The following is a 13,758-nucleotide window of genomic DNA, read 5'->3' as shown; positions in this document are numbered from 1 at the left end:
CACTCCAGTCCATGATCCACTTCAGTCCTTTCCATGATCCCCTTTAGTCCAGTCCATGATCCACATTAGTCCAGTCCATGATCCCCTTTAGTCCTTTCCATGATCCCCTTTCGTCCTTTCCATGATCCACTTCAGTCCTTTCCATGATCCCCTTTAGTCCTTTCCATGATCCCCTTTAGTCCAGTCCATGATCCCCTTTAGTCCTTTCCATGATCCCCTTTAGTCCTTTCCATGATCCACTTTAGTCCAGTCTATGATCCACATTAGTCCAGTCCATGATCCCCTTTAGTCCTTTCCATGATCCCCTTTAGTCCAGTCTATGATCCACATTAGTCCAGTCCATGATCCCCTTTAGTCCAGTCCATGATCCACTTCAGTCCTTTCCATGATCCCCTTTAGTCCAGTCCATGATCCACTTCAGTCCTTTCCATGATCCCCTTTAGTCCAGTCCATGATCCACTTCAGTCCTTTCCATGATCCCCTTTAGTCCAGTCCATGATCCCCTTTAGTCCTTTCCATGATCCCCTTTAGTCCAGTCTATCATCCACATTAGTCCAGTCCATGATCCGTATCTCTACAGCCCATAATCCACATTAGTCCAGTCCATGATCCATATCACTCCAGTCCATGATCCACTTCAGTCCTTTCCATGATCCCCTTTAGTCCAGTCTATGATCCACATTAGTCCAGTCCATGATCCATATCACTCCAGTCCATGATCCACTTCAGTCCTTTCCATGATCCACTTCAGTCCAGTCCATGATCCACATCACTCCAGTCCATGATCCCCTTGAGTCCAGTCCATGATCCACTTCAGTCCTTTCCATGATCCCCTTTAGTCCTTTCCATGATCCCCTTTAGTCCAGTCCATGATCCACTTCAGTCCTTTCCATGATCCCCTTTAGTCCTTTCCATGATCCCCTTTAGTCCAGTCTATGATCCACATTAGTCCAGTCCATGATCCATATCACTCCAGTCCATGATCCACTTCAGTCCTGTCCATGATCCCCTTTAGTCCAGTCTATGATCCACATTAGTCCACTCCATGATCCATATCACTCCAGTCCATGATCCACTTCAGTCCTGTCCATGATCCCCTTTAGTCCAGTCTATGATCCACATTAGTCCAGTCCATGATCCCCTTTAGTCCTTTCCATGATCCCCTTTAGTCCAGTCTATGATCCACATTAGTCCAGTCCATGATCCCCTTTAGTCCAGTCCATGATCCACTTCAGTCCAGTCCATGATCCCCTTTAGTCCAGTCCATGATCCCCTTTAGTCCTTTCCATGATCCCCTTTAGTCCAGTCCATGATCCACTTCAGTCCTTTCCATGATCCCCTTTAGTCCAGTCTATGATCCACATTAGTCCAGTCCATGGTCCCCTTTAGTCCTTTCCATGATCCCCTTTAGTCCTTTCCATGATCCCCTTTAGTCCAGTCCATGGTCCCCTTTAGTCCAGTCCATGATCCCCTTTAGTCCAATCCATGATCCCCTTTAGTCCAATCCATGATCCACTTCAGTCCTTTCCATGATCCCCTTTAGTCCAATCCATGATCCACTTCAGTCCTTTCCATGATCCCCTTTAGTCCTTTCCATGATCCACTTCAGTCCAGTCTATGATCCACATTAGTCCAGTCCATGATCCACTTGAGTCCAGTCCATGATCCACTTCAGTCCTTTCCATGATCCCCTTTAGTCCTTTCCATGATCCCCTTTAGTCCAGTCCATGATCCACTTCAGTCCTTTCCATGATCCCCTTTAGTCCTTTCCATGATCCCCTTTAGTCCAGTCTATGATCCACATTAGTCCAGTCCATGATCCATATCACTCCAGTCCATGATCCACTTCAGTCCTGTCCATGATCCCCTTTAGTCCAGTCTATGATCCACATTAGTCCACTCCATGATCCATATCACTCCAGTCCATGATCCACTTCAGTCCTGTCCATGATCCCCTTTAGTCCAGTCTATGATCCACATTAGTCCAGTCCATGATCCCCTTTAGTCCTTTCCATGATCCCCTTTAGTCCAGTCTATGATCCACATTAGTCCAGTCCATGATCCCCTTTAGTCCAGTCCATGATCCACTTCAGTCCAGTCCATGATCCCCTTTAGTCCAGTCCATGATCCCCTTTAGTCCTTTCCATGATCCCCTTTAGTCCAGTCCATGATCCACTTCAGTCCTTTCCATGATCCCCTTTAGTCCAGTCTATGATCCACATTAGTCCAGTCCATGGTCCCCTTTAGTCCTTTCCATGATCCCCTTTAGTCCTTTCCATGATCCCCTTTAGTCCAGTCCATGGTCCCCTTTAGTCCAGTCCATGATCCCCTTTAGTCCAATCCATGATCCCCTTTAGTCCAATCCATGATCCACTTCAGTCCTTTCCATGATCCCCTTTAGTCCAATCCATGATCCACTTCAGTCCTTTCCATGATCCCCTTTAGTCCTTTCCATGATCCCCTTTAGTCCAATCCATGATCCCCTTTAGTCCAATCCATGATCCACTTCAGTCCTTTCCATGATCCCCTTTAGTCCAATCCATGATCCACTTCAGTCCTTTCCATGATCCCCTTTAGTCCAATCCATGATCCACTTCAGTCCTTTCCATGATCCCCTTTAGTCCAGTCCATGATCCACATTAGTCCAGTCCATGGTCCCCTTTAGTCCTTTCCATGATCCCCTTTAGTCCTTTCCATGATCCCCTTTAGTCCAGTCCATGATCCACTTCAGTCCTTTCCATGATCCCCTTTAGTCCAGTCCATGATCCACTTCAGTCCTTTCCATGATCCCCTTTAGTCCTTTCCATGATCCCCTTTAGTCCAGTCTATGATCCACATTAGTCCAGTCCATGATCCATATCACTCCAGTCCATGATCCACTTCAGTCCTTTCCATGATCCCCTTTAGTCCTTTCCATGATCCCCTTTAGTCCTTTCCATGATCCCCTTTAGTCCAGTCTATGATCCACATTAGTCCTTTCCATGATCCACTTCAGTCCTTTCCATGATCCCCTTTAGTCCAGTCCATGATCCACTTCAGTCCTTTCCATGATCCCCTTTAGTCCTTTCCATGATCCACATTAGTCCAGTCCATGATCCCCTTTAGTCCTTTCCATGATCCCCTTTAGTCCTTTCCATGATCCACTTTAGTCCAGTCCATGATCCATATCACTCCAGTCCATGATCCACTTCAGTCCTTTCCATGATCCCCTTTAGTCCAGTCCATGATCCACATTAGTCCAGTCCATGATCCCCTTTAGTCCTTTCCATGATCCACTTCAGTCCTTTCCATGATCCCCTTTAGTCCTTTCCATGATCCCCTTTAGTCCAGTCCATGATCCACTTCAGTCCTTTCCATGATCCCCTTTAGTCCAGTCCATGATCCCCTTTAGTCCTTTCCATGATCCCCTTTAGTCCAGTCTATGATCCACATTAGTCCAGTCCATGATCCGTATCTCTACAGCCCATAATCCACATTAGTCCAGTCCATGATCCATATCACTCCAGTCCATGATCCACTTCAGTCCTTTCCATGATCCCCTTTAGTCCAGTCCATGATCCCCTTTAGTCCTTTCCATGATCCCCTTTAGTCCAGTCCATGATCCACTTCAGTCCTTTCCATGATCCCCTTTAGTCCTTTCCATGATCCACTTTAGTCCAGTCTATGATCCACATTAGTCCAGTCCATGATCCCCTTTAGTCCTTTCCATGATCCCCTTTAGTCCAGTCTATGATCCACATTAGTCCAGTCCATGATCCCCTTTAGTCCAGTCCATGATCCACTTCAGTCCTTTCCATGATCCCCTTTAGTCCAGTCCATGATCCACTTCAGTCCTTTCCATGATCCCCTTTAGTCCAGTCTATGATCCACATTAGTCCAGTCCATGATCCACTTCAGTCCTTTCCATGATCCCCTTTAGTCCAGTCCATGATCCACTTCAGTCCTTTCCATGATCCCCTTTAGTCCAGTCCATGATCCACTTCAGTCCTTTCCATGATCCCCTTTAGTCCAGTCCATGATCCCCTTTAGTCCTTTCCATGATCCCCTTTAGTCCAGTCCATGATCCGTATCTCTACAGCCCATAATCCACATTAGTCCAGTCCATGATCCATATCACTCCAGTCCATGATCCACTTCAGTCCTTTCCATGATCCCCTTTAGTCCAGTCTATGATCCACATTAGTCCAGTCCATGATCCATATCACTCCAGTCCATGATCCCCTTTAGTCCTTTCCATGATCCCCTTTAGTCCTTTCCATGATCCACTTTAGTCCTTTCCATGATCCACTTCAGTCCAGTCCATGATCCACATCACTCCAGTCCATGATACGCATCAGTCCAGTCCATGATCCACATCACTCCAGTCCATGATACGCATCAGTCCAGTCCATGATCCACATCACTCCAGTCCATGATACGCATCAGTCCTTTCCATGATCCACTTCAGTCCAGTCTATGATCCACATTAGTCCAGTCCATGATCCACTTGAGTCCAGTCCATGATCCACTTCAGTCCTTTCCATGATCCCCTTTAGTCCTTTCCATGATCCCCTTTAGTCCAGTCTATGATCCACATTAGTCCAGTCCATGATCCATATCACTCCAGTCCATGATCCACTTCAGTCCTGTCCATGATCCCCTTTAGTCCAGTCTATGATCCACATTAGTCCAGTCCATGATCCCCTTTAGTCCTTTCCATGATCCCCTTTAGTCCAGTCTATGATCCACATTAGTCCAGTCCATGATCCCCTTTAGTCCAGTCCATGATCCACATTAGTCCAGTCCATGATCCAGTTGAGTCAAGTCCATGATCCACTTCAGTCCTTTCCATGATCCACTTCAGTCCTTTCCATGATCCACTTCAGTCCAGTCTATGATCCACATTAGTCCAGTCCATGATCCACTTGAGTCCAGTCCATGATCCACTTCAGTCCTTTCCATGATCCCCTTTAGTCCTTTCCATGATCCCCTTTAGTCCAGTCCATGATCCACTTCAGTCCTTTCCATGATCCCCTTTAGTCCTTTCCATGATCCCCTTTAGTCCTTTCCATGATCCCCTTTAGTCCAGTCTATGATCCACATTAGTCCAGTCCATGATCCATATCACTCCAGTCCATGATCCACTTCAGTCCTGTCCATGATCCCCTTTAGTCCAGTCTATGATCCACATTAGTCCAGTCCATGATCCATATCACTCCAGTCCATGATCCACTTCAGTCCTGTCCATGATCCCCTTTAGTCCTTTCCATGATCCCCTTTAGTCCAGTCTATGATCCACATTAGTCCAGTCCATGATCCCCTTTAGTCCAGTCCATGATCCACTTCAGTCCAGTCCATGATCCCCTTTAGTCCAGTCCATGATCCCCTTTAGTCCTTTCCATGATCCCCTTTAGTCCAGTCCATGATCCACTTCAGTCCTTTCCATGATCCCCTTTAGTCCTTTCCATGATCCACTTCAGTCCTTTCCATGATCCCCTTTAGTCCAGTCCATGATCCACATTAGTCCAGTCCATGGTCCCCTTTAGTCCTTTCCATGATCCCCTTTAGTCCTTTCCATGATCCCCTTTAGTCCTTTCCATGATCCACATTAGTCCAGTCCATGATCCATATCACTCCAGTCCATGATCCACTTCAGTCCTGTCCATGATCCCCTTTAGTCCAGTCTATGATCCACATTAGTCCAGTCCATGATCCATATCACTCTAGTCCATGATCCACTTCAGTCCTGTCCATGATCCCCTTTAGTCCAGTCTATGATCCACATTAGTCCAGTCCATGATCCCCTTTAGTCCTTTCCATGATCCCCTTTAGTCCAGTCTATGATCCACATTAGTCCAGTCCATGATCCCCTTTAGTCCAGTCCATGATCCCCTTTAGTCCAGTCCATGATCCCCTTTAGTCCTTTCCATGATCCCCTTTAGTCCAGTCCATGATCCACTTCAGTCCAGTCCATGATCCCCTTTAGTCCAGTCCATGATCCACTTCAGTCCTTTCCATGATCCCCTTTAGTCCAGTCTATGATCCACATTAGTCCAGTCCATGGTCCCCTTTAGTCCTTTCCATGATCCCCTTTAGTCCTTTCCATGATCCCCTTTAGTCCAGTCCATGGTCCCCTTTAGTCCAGTCCATGATCCCCTTTAGTCCAATCCATGATCCCCTTTAGTCCAATCCATGATCCACTTCAGTCCTTTCCATGATCCCCTTTAGTCCAGTCCATGATCCCCTTTAGTCCAATCCATGATCCACTTCAGTCCTTTCCATGATCCCCTTTAGTCCAGTCCATGATCCACTTCAGTCCTTTCCATGATCCCCTTTAGTCCTTTCCATGATCCCCTTTAGTCCAATCCATGATCCACTTCAGTCCTTTCCATGATCCCCTTTAGTCCAATCCATGATCCACTTCAGTCCTTTCCATGATCCCCTTTAGTCCAATCCATGATCCACTTCAGTCCTTTCCATGATCCCCTTTAGTCCAGTCCATGATCCACATTAGTCCAGTCCATGGTCCCCTTTAGTCCTTTCCATGATCCCCTTTAGTCCTTTCCATGATCCCCTTTAGTCCAGTCCATGATCCACTTCAGTCCTTTCCATGATCCCCTTTAGTCCTTTCCATGATCCCCTTTAGTCCAGTCCATGATCCACTTCAGTCCTTTCCATGATCCACTTCAGTCCTTTCCATGATCCCCTTTAGTCCTTTCCATGATCCCCTTTAGTCCAGTCTATGATCCACATTAGTCCAGTCCATGATCCATATCACTCCAGTCCATGATCCACTTCAGTCCTTTCCATGATCCCCTTTAGTCCAGTCCATGATCCACATTAGTCCAGTCCATGATCCCCTTTAGTCCTTTCCATGATCCCCTTTAGTCCAGTCTATGATCCACATTAGTCCTTTCCATGATCCACTTCAGTCCTTTCCATGATCCCCTTTAGTCCAGTCCATGATCCACTTCAGTCCTTTCCATGATCCCCTTTAGTCCTTTCCATGATCCACATTAGTCCAGTCCATGATCCCCTTTAGTCCTTTCCATGATCCCCTTTAGTCCTTTCCATGATCCACTTTTGTCCAGTCTATGATCCACATTAGTCCAGTCCATGATCCCCTTTAGTCCTTTCCATGATCCCCTTTAGTCCAGTCCATGATCCATATCACTCCAGTCCATGATCCACTTCAGTCCTTTCCATGATCCCCTTTAGTCCAGTCCATGATCCACATTAGTCCAGTCCATGATCCCCTTTAGTCCTTTCCATGATCCACTTCAGTCCTTTCCATGATCCCCTTTAGTCCTTTCCATGATCCCCTTTAGTCCAGTCCATGATCCACTTCAGTCCTTTCCATGATCCCCTTTAGTCCTTTCCATGATCCACATTAGTCCTTTCCATGATCCACTTTAGTCCAGTCTATGATCCCCTTTAGTCCTTTCCATGATCCCCTTTAGTCCAGTCCATGATCCCCTTTAGTCCAGTCCATGATCCCCTTTAGTCCTTTCCATGATCCCCTTTAGTCCTTTCCATGATCCACTTCAGTCCTTTCCATGATCCCCTTTAGTCCTTTCCATGATCCCCTTTAGTCCTTTCCATGATCCACTTCAGTCCTTTCCATGATCCCCTTTAGTCCTTTCCATGATCCACTTCAGTCCTTTCCATGATCCCCTTTAGTCCTTTCCATGATCCCCTTTAGTCCAGTCCATGATCCCCTTTAGTCCTTTCCATGATCCCCTTTAGTCCTTTCCATGATCCACTTTAGTCCAGTCTATGATCCACATTAGTCCAGTCCATGATCCCCTTTAGTCCTTTCCATGATCCCCTTTAGTCCAGTCTATGATCCACATTAGTCCAGTCCATGATCCCCTTTAGTCCTTTCCATGATCCACTTCAGTCCTTTCCATGATCCCCTTTAGTCCAGTCCATGATCCACTTCAGTCCTTTCCATGATCCCCTTTAGTCCAGTCTATGATCCACATTAGTCCAGTCCATGATCCACTTCAGTCCTTTCCATGATCCCCTTTAGTCCAGTCCATGATCCACTTCAGTCCTTTCCATGATCCCCTTTAGTCCAGTCCATGATCCACTTCAGTCCTTTCCATGATCCCCTTTAGTCCAGTCCATGATCCCCTTTAGTCCTTTCCATGATCCCCTTTAGTCCAGTCCATGATCCGTATCTCTACAGCCCATAATCCACATTAGTCCAGTCCATGATCCATATCACTCCAGTCCATGATCCACTTCAGTCCTTTCCATGATCCCCTTTAGTCCAGTCTATGATCCACATTAGTCCAGTCCATGATCCATATCACTCCAGTCCATGATCCCCTTTAGTCCTTTCCATGATCCCCTTTAGTCCTTTCCATGATCCACTTCAGTCCTTTCCATGATCCACTTCAGTCCAGTCCATGATCCACATCACTCCAGTCCATGATACGCATCAGTCCAGTCCATGATCCACATCACTCCAGTCCATGATCCATATTAGTCCAGTCCATGATCCACTTCAGTCCTGTTTATATTCAGTTTTTATCATGTGATTAATTAATTCTTCTTAATTCTTCTATTCACTTTTTAAATGTAAATTGTTTGACTTTAGTTTTAATAGTTTTTCTATTTTTCTTGATTCTATTTGTTTTTATTGAGATATCGTTTGTGAAAGTGTTGCTAGACCAGAACCAGTAGAACTGTTCCTCATGCTGTGACCTGTTCTCCGGCAGCTCCCGAGGCTCCTCACATCTCCTCGGTGGACTACGCTCAGGGCATCCTGACTGTCCGCTGGACGTACGGCGAGCTCTTCATCGACTTGTCTCACTCCAGGATGCTGCACTGGCAGATCGTCGCTGTCGGGAAGAAGGGACCCGAGAAGAGCTTCTCCGTCCACGTATGTCCCTGCTGGACCTGACCAAGACGCTGAGCTGCCGCTCTGACATTTTGTCTTCCGTGTTACGAATCACCTGATCCAGAAAAAACAGGATTTCTCAAAGATCCAGTCCATGTTTCAGCAGGGACACATGGAAAACCTGGAGGACACCGTTCCTCCAGGACCCGGGTTGGGACTCCCTGGTTTAGACAATGTGATGAAAGAAACAAAGATGTTTCACCCAGAATCTGTCTGAACATCTACATTCCTGATTTTATTTACAATTAAATAAAATAAATTAAAGAACTTAGTCACAGAAAAAAAAAGTATAAATACTAACAGTAAGATACATAAATAGAATGACATAAACAAATCTTATCTTTAAAATGAAAGGATTTAAATGTTAAATAAATGCATAAAATGAATTAAAACAATATAACATATACATAAATAGCTGTGAACAATCCATAATTTTAAGTAAATTAAAATGAACCTCTGCTAATAAACAGTTCCAGGATCCAAACGGTGATCCGGATCACCACCATTTAACCTGTTCTGGCGTTTCACGTTTCCAACAAGTCCTGAAACTTGGATGAAAATCCATCCAGAACTTTTCATGTGAACACAAAGAGACAAAGCGGGTAAAAACATAACATCCTTGGCGGGGCAACAAGCGGTTACTAAATACGTGTACGGTGTAAAACCCAGAACAACTCAGCTAAAGCAGTAAATAATAATAAACAACGTTCCCTGGAAGAGATGCAGCGCGACAAGCATGAGACCACGATGGTCTCTTTCAGAATGCATCATGTGGAGATGCTGTGGGGAGGACAAAACTAAACCGGGTTTAACTCTGAAAACCTAACTAACTAACCAGAACCTAACCAGAACTTCCATCCATCCATACATCCATCTTCTACCGCTTATCCGGGGTCGGGTCGCGGGGGCAGCAGCCTAAGCAGGGAAGCCCAGACTTCCCTCTCCCCAGCCACATCTGCCAACTCTGCGGGGGGATCCCGAGGCGTTCCCAGGCCAGCCGAGAGATGTAATCCCTCCAGCGTGTCCTGGGTCTTCCCCGGGGTCTCCTCCCAGAGGGACGTGCCTGGAACACCTCACCAAGGAGGTCCAGGAGGCATCCTGACCAGATGCCCGAGCCACCTCAAGTGGTTCCTCTCGATGCGGAGGAGCAGCGGCTCTACTCTGTTCTCCTCCCGGATGACCGAGCTCCTCACCCTATCTCTAAGGGAGAGCCCGGCCACCCTGCGGAGGAAACCCATTTCAGCTGCCTGTATACGAGATCTCCTTCTTTTGGTCACGACCCACAGCTCATGACCATAGGTGAGGGTAGGAACGTAGATCGACTGGTAAATCGAGCGCTTCACCTTCTGGCTCAGCTCCTTCTTCACCACGACAGACCGGCGCAGAGTCCGCATTACTGCAGATGCCACACCGATCCGTCTGTCGATCTCGCGCTCCATCCTTTCCTCACTCGTGAACAAGACCCCGAGATATTTAAACTCCTCCACTTGAGGCAGGACCTCACTCCCGATTTTGAGGTGCTGATTCTCATCCCAGCCGCTTCACACTCGACCGCGAATCGCTCAAGTGAGAGCTGGAGATCACGACCAGATGAAGCCAACAGGACCACGTCATCTGCAAAAAGCAGGGACCCAATCTTGAGGCCACCAAGTCGGATCCCCTCAACACCTCGGCTGCGCCTAGAAATTCTGTCCATATAAGTTATGAACAGAATCGGTGATAAAGGGCAGCCTTGGCGGAGTCCAACCCTCACCGTAAACGAATCCGACTTACTACCGGCAATGCGGACCAAGCTCTGACACCTGTCGTACAGGGACCAGACAGCCCGTACAAGGGGGTCCGGTACCCCATACTCCCGGAGTACCCCCTACAGGAGCCCCCGGGGGACACGGTCAAATGCCTTCTCCAGGTCCACAAAGCACATGTAGACTGGTTGGGCAAACTCCCATGCCCCCTCCAGGACCCCAAAGAGGGTATAGAGCTGGTCCACTGTTCCACGACCAGGACGAAAACCACACTGCTCCTCCTCAATCCGGGATTCGACTATCCGGCGGACCCTCCTCTCCAGGACCCCTGAATAGGCCTTACCAGGGAGGCTGAGGAGTGTGATTCCCCTGTAATTGGAACACACCCTCCGGTCCCCCTTCTTAAAAAGGGGGGCCACCACCCCAGTCTGCCAATCCAGCGGTACTGTCCCCGATGTCCACGCGATGCTGCAGAGGCGTGTCAGCCAGGACAGCCCCACAGCATCCAGAGCCTTAAGGAACTCCGGGCGGATCTCATCCACCCCCGGGGCCTTGCCACCAAGGAGCTTTTTGACCACCTCAGCGACTTCAGCCCCAGAGATAGGAGAGTCCACCCCTAAGTCCACCAGCTCTGCTGAAGGTGGGAGTTGAAGCTCGCTCTGACGGGGGACTCAGCCAGACGTTCCCAGCAGACCCTCACAACACGTTTGGGCCTGCCAGATCTGACCGGCTTCCTCCCCCACCATCTGAGCCAACTCACCACCAGGTGGTGATCAGTTGGAGCTCCGCCCCCCTCTTCACCCGAGTGTCCAAGGCATGTGGCCGCAGGTCCGACGATACGACTACAAAGTCGATCATGGAACTGCGGCCCAGGGAGTCCTGATGCCAGGTGTACATATGGACACTCTTATGCTGGAACATGGTGCTCGTTATGGACAATCCATGACGAGCACAGAAGTCCAATAACAAAACACCATTTGGGTTCAGAGGGGGGGGGACCATGCCTCCCAATCACTCCCCTCCAGGTCTCACTGTCATTGCCCACGTGAGCATTGAAGTCCCCCAGCAGAACAATGGAGTCCCCAGAAGGAGCACCCTCCAGCACTCCCTCCAAGGACTCCAGAAAGGGTGGGTACTCTGAACTGCTGTTCGGTGCATAAGCACAGACAACAGTCAGGACCCGTCCCCCCACCCGGAGGCGGAGGGAAACTACCCTTTCATCCACCGGGGTAAACCCCAACGTGCAGGCACCAAGCTGGGGGCTGATGAGAATGCCCACACCTGCTCGGCACCTCTCACCATGAACAACTCCAGAGTGGAAGAAGGTCCAGCCCCTCTCGAGGGTTCTGGTTCCAGAGCCCAAGCCATGCGTCGAGGTGAGTCCAACTATATCTAGCCGGAACCGCTCAACCTCGCGCACAAGCTCGCACCCGACCCCTACGGCTCCTCCCGCAGATGGTGAGCCCACGGGAGGTGGGGCCCATGTAACCCTTTCGGGCTGAGCCCGACCGGGCCCCACGGGTAAAGGCCCGGCCATCAGACGCTCTCGAACCCCACCTCCAGACCTGACTCCAGAGGGGGGTCCCGGTGACCCGCGTTCGGGCAAAGGAACATTTCCACCCAGGTTTGTCATCATCATCATAGGGGTCTATGAGCCGGACTTGGTCTGGTCCCTCCCCTAGACACCTGTTTCCATGGTGACCCTACCAGAGGGCATAAAGCTCCAGACAACATAGCTGCTAGATCTTCAGGACACACAAACCCCTCCACCACCATAAGGTGGCACCTCAGGGAGAGGCTAACCAGAACTTAAACAATACCTACCCAGAACCTAACCAGAACCTAACCAATACCTACCCAGAACTTAACCAGAACCTAACCAGAACCTAACCAATACCTACCCAGAACTTAACCAGAACCTAACCAGAACAGACCAAGCAGGTGGCAGCAGCTCCAGTACAGTACAGTTCAGGCACCAATCAGCACCTGAGGAGACAAGAGCGGGAGAAACTAAACAGGACAAACGGGGGCGTCTAAAGTCGGTCCTGGAGGACCTGTCCTGCACGGTTTCCATGTATCCCTGCTCCAACACACCTGGCAGACAGTAAATGACTCCAACAGCCTATGAAGTTCTGCTCACTGGTTCATTTCAGTCAAGTGTGTTGGAGCAGGGATATATTGTGGCCCTGGTGGACCGGAGCTGGACACCCTGGCAGCATCCTGCTTTGTGGTTAATAAAAGTCTGAACCATGTTGACGTGTCTGTGTGTCAGGTGACCCGTAACGTGATGCGAGCCAGCCTCCCCCTGCCTCCGGGAGACATCTACAACCTGACGGTGACGGCTTGCACCGAGCGCAGCAGGAACACCTCCATGCCCAACATCATCAAGCTGGGTGAGAAGGCCTGCAGGGGTCGCCGTCGGTGCTGCTGGCGATGGTCGAGCCGATACGCCTAAACCACAGCCCAAAGAGGACACGTTATGTTTTGTTTTGTTTTGTTTTATTTTATTTTATTTTATTTTATTTTATTTTATTTTATTTTATTTTATTTTGTTTTGGTTTGTTTTGGTTTGTTTTATTTTACTTTATTTTATTATTCTTTGCTTTATTTTATTTTATTTTACTTTGCTTTATTTTATTTTGCTTTATTTTATTTTACTTTATTTTATTTTATTTTACTTTATTTTATTTTATTTTATTTTACTTTATTTTATGATTCTTTGCTTTATTTTATTTTATTTTATTTTATTTTATTTTACTTTATTTTATTTTATCTTACTTTGGGAAAAGGAGCCACGTTTTCCTCTTGTGGCTTCAGGTTGTCCACATTTTACACAAAAATAAAATGAACTGCATTTGTACATTAAATTATTAACATTTTAAAAATAATTCAATCAAAACTAAAATAAAAACTGAGCATTTTGTTCTAAATTTGTGTGAAAAGGCATCGTATTGATTATTACAAGAATTAATAAGAAATAAATGATGAATAAAAGTCTGAGTAACTGTAAATAGGAAATGTTGGATGTGTTTGTGGTAAATGATTGATAAGAAGGTGGAGAACAGATGAAGACGGAGGAAAGCTCCTTCTCCGTCTTCGTCCTGAAAGTGAAACAGAAAGTAGAAT

General features: G+C 47.5%; 1 protein-coding gene across 1 annotated transcript in view; it reads left to right on the top strand.

Moving 5' to 3' along the window:
• Window positions 1-13,758, top strand: part of ptpro (protein tyrosine phosphatase receptor type O) — a 138,229-nt gene that overhangs the window by 49,424 nt on the left and 75,047 nt on the right. The window contains exons 11-12 of the mRNA XM_079262982.1: window positions 8,706-8,869; window positions 12,905-13,025. Coding sequence (XP_079119108.1) covers window positions 8,706-8,869; window positions 12,905-13,025 — 285 coding nt within the window. The remainder of the gene's footprint in view (window positions 1-8,705; window positions 8,870-12,904; window positions 13,026-13,758) is intronic.

This window comes from Telmatherina bonti (assembly GCF_933228915.1).
Source record: "Telmatherina bonti genome assembly, chromosome: 23".
NCBI lineage: Eukaryota > Metazoa > Chordata > Actinopteri > Atheriniformes > Telmatherinidae > Telmatherina > Telmatherina bonti.
Note: the sequence above shows the minus strand (reverse complement) of the source record. Positions and strands in the feature narration are given on the sequence as shown.